Source organism: Panicum virgatum, chromosome 2N (genome assembly GCF_016808335.1).
Source record: "Panicum virgatum strain AP13 chromosome 2N, P.virgatum_v5, whole genome shotgun sequence".
NCBI lineage: Eukaryota > Viridiplantae > Streptophyta > Magnoliopsida > Poales > Poaceae > Panicum > Panicum virgatum.
Genome location: NC_053146.1, coordinates 65,047,006 through 65,048,369, shown reverse-complemented (window position 1 = coordinate 65,048,369; position 1,364 = coordinate 65,047,006). Strand labels below are relative to the sequence as shown.

The following is a 1,364-nucleotide window of genomic DNA, read 5'->3' as shown; positions in this document are numbered from 1 at the left end:
GTGTGGCGTCCTCCTGCTGTCGTCCGGTGGCGGATGGAGACGGACGCAAGCTGGCCGACGGTGAAGGAAATGGTGGAAACGAAGGCTGGCGGGCGCCACCGGCCGTCGGCGGCGGCGCGAGGGGAGACTGGTGCGGGGAAATCCTACGCGCGCGCGAGCTAATGGAGAGGGAGAGGAAGAGGGAGAGAAGGGTGGTGTGCCAGCCAACAGATGGATGGAGTCGCTCAGCCGAACGGCTGGGCTGATGGGCCAGCTACTTCAGCCGAAATCAGCCCAGAAGTTGTCAGCCGAACAGCCCCTTAGCTGAGCTCGTCCATTTGTGTGGAGACAAATTTTTTTAAAACTACGTGGAGACAAATTTTTCAGGCCGGATGAGCCTCACAAGTACATCACAACCGCACGACAAGACGAGAGCAACAAAAACCCAAGTTTATTGTGCACACACCACCATATCATGATTCCAGAGGCACGTACGCACGCACCCGCACACCAATATTCACACGCGCACGATGACATGCGTGCAGGCCGAAGCAATGCTCCGGCGCCGTCGTCTGATTATCTGATCATCACTTGTCGCCCGCGGACGACGACTCGGAGAAGAATCGGTTGAGCGTGGGGAAGACCTCCGGGCGCTGCGTGCTGAGGAAGCGGCGGAACGCGTGCTGGCTGTAGCGCTGCCCCTCGTCGGCGTTGTCCAGCACGGCGCTCTGGCGGTTGCTCTTGCTCACCCGCACGTCCGGGTTCATGAGCACGTTCCGGGTGAGCTGGAACACGCATATCCCCGTCACGAACGACATGGCCGCGATCAGCGGGTACACCTGCAATGTAACACGCCATGGTTAGCAGCACGCCAGCACGTAAGACCATGAAGCGACCTAGCTACCATACAAACAGGTACTCCCTCCGTTCCAAATTATAAGTCATTTTAAGAATCTTGGAGAGTTAAACCATCTCAAAGTTTGACCAAAATTATAGAGAGAAATATAAAGATTTACGATGTCAAATAGATATACTATGAAAATATAGCTAACAAAGAATCTAATGATATTTAATTGGTATCATAAATATTATTATCTTTTTATATAAATTTAGTCAAATTTGAAAAACTTTGACTCTCCAAGATTCTTGGAATGACTTATAATTTGGAACGGAGGGAGTAGCTAGCTAACGACACCATGAGGGAGGAACGATCGATCAGATGCGTACATCTGGCTTCAGCCAACGGCCCATGTCGGTCGACCTATTTGCTGCCTGACGCTAGCTGCTGGGATCAGGTTCACCACTCGAGCTCGCTCTGAAAAAGTCTCCGGATGATGGCTGGAGCCTGCCTTCTGCTTTTTCGATCTTGTGCCGCTGAAAGCTGG

At 52.6% G+C, this 1,364-nt stretch overlaps 1 protein-coding gene across 1 annotated transcript; it reads right to left on the bottom strand.

The window, feature by feature from the left end:
- Positions 1 to 391: 391 nt before the first annotated feature.
- On the bottom strand, positions 392 to 1,364 carry LOC120658642. Its single transcript, XM_039936913.1, has 2 exons — positions 1,207 to 1,364; positions 392 to 818 (listed from the first exon to the last, which is right to left on the bottom strand). The coding sequence occupies exons 1-2, from the start codon at positions 1,228 to 1,230 to the stop codon at positions 567 to 569; spliced, it is 276 nt and encodes a 91-aa protein (XP_039792847.1). The 5' UTR covers positions 1,231 to 1,364; the 3' UTR covers positions 392 to 566.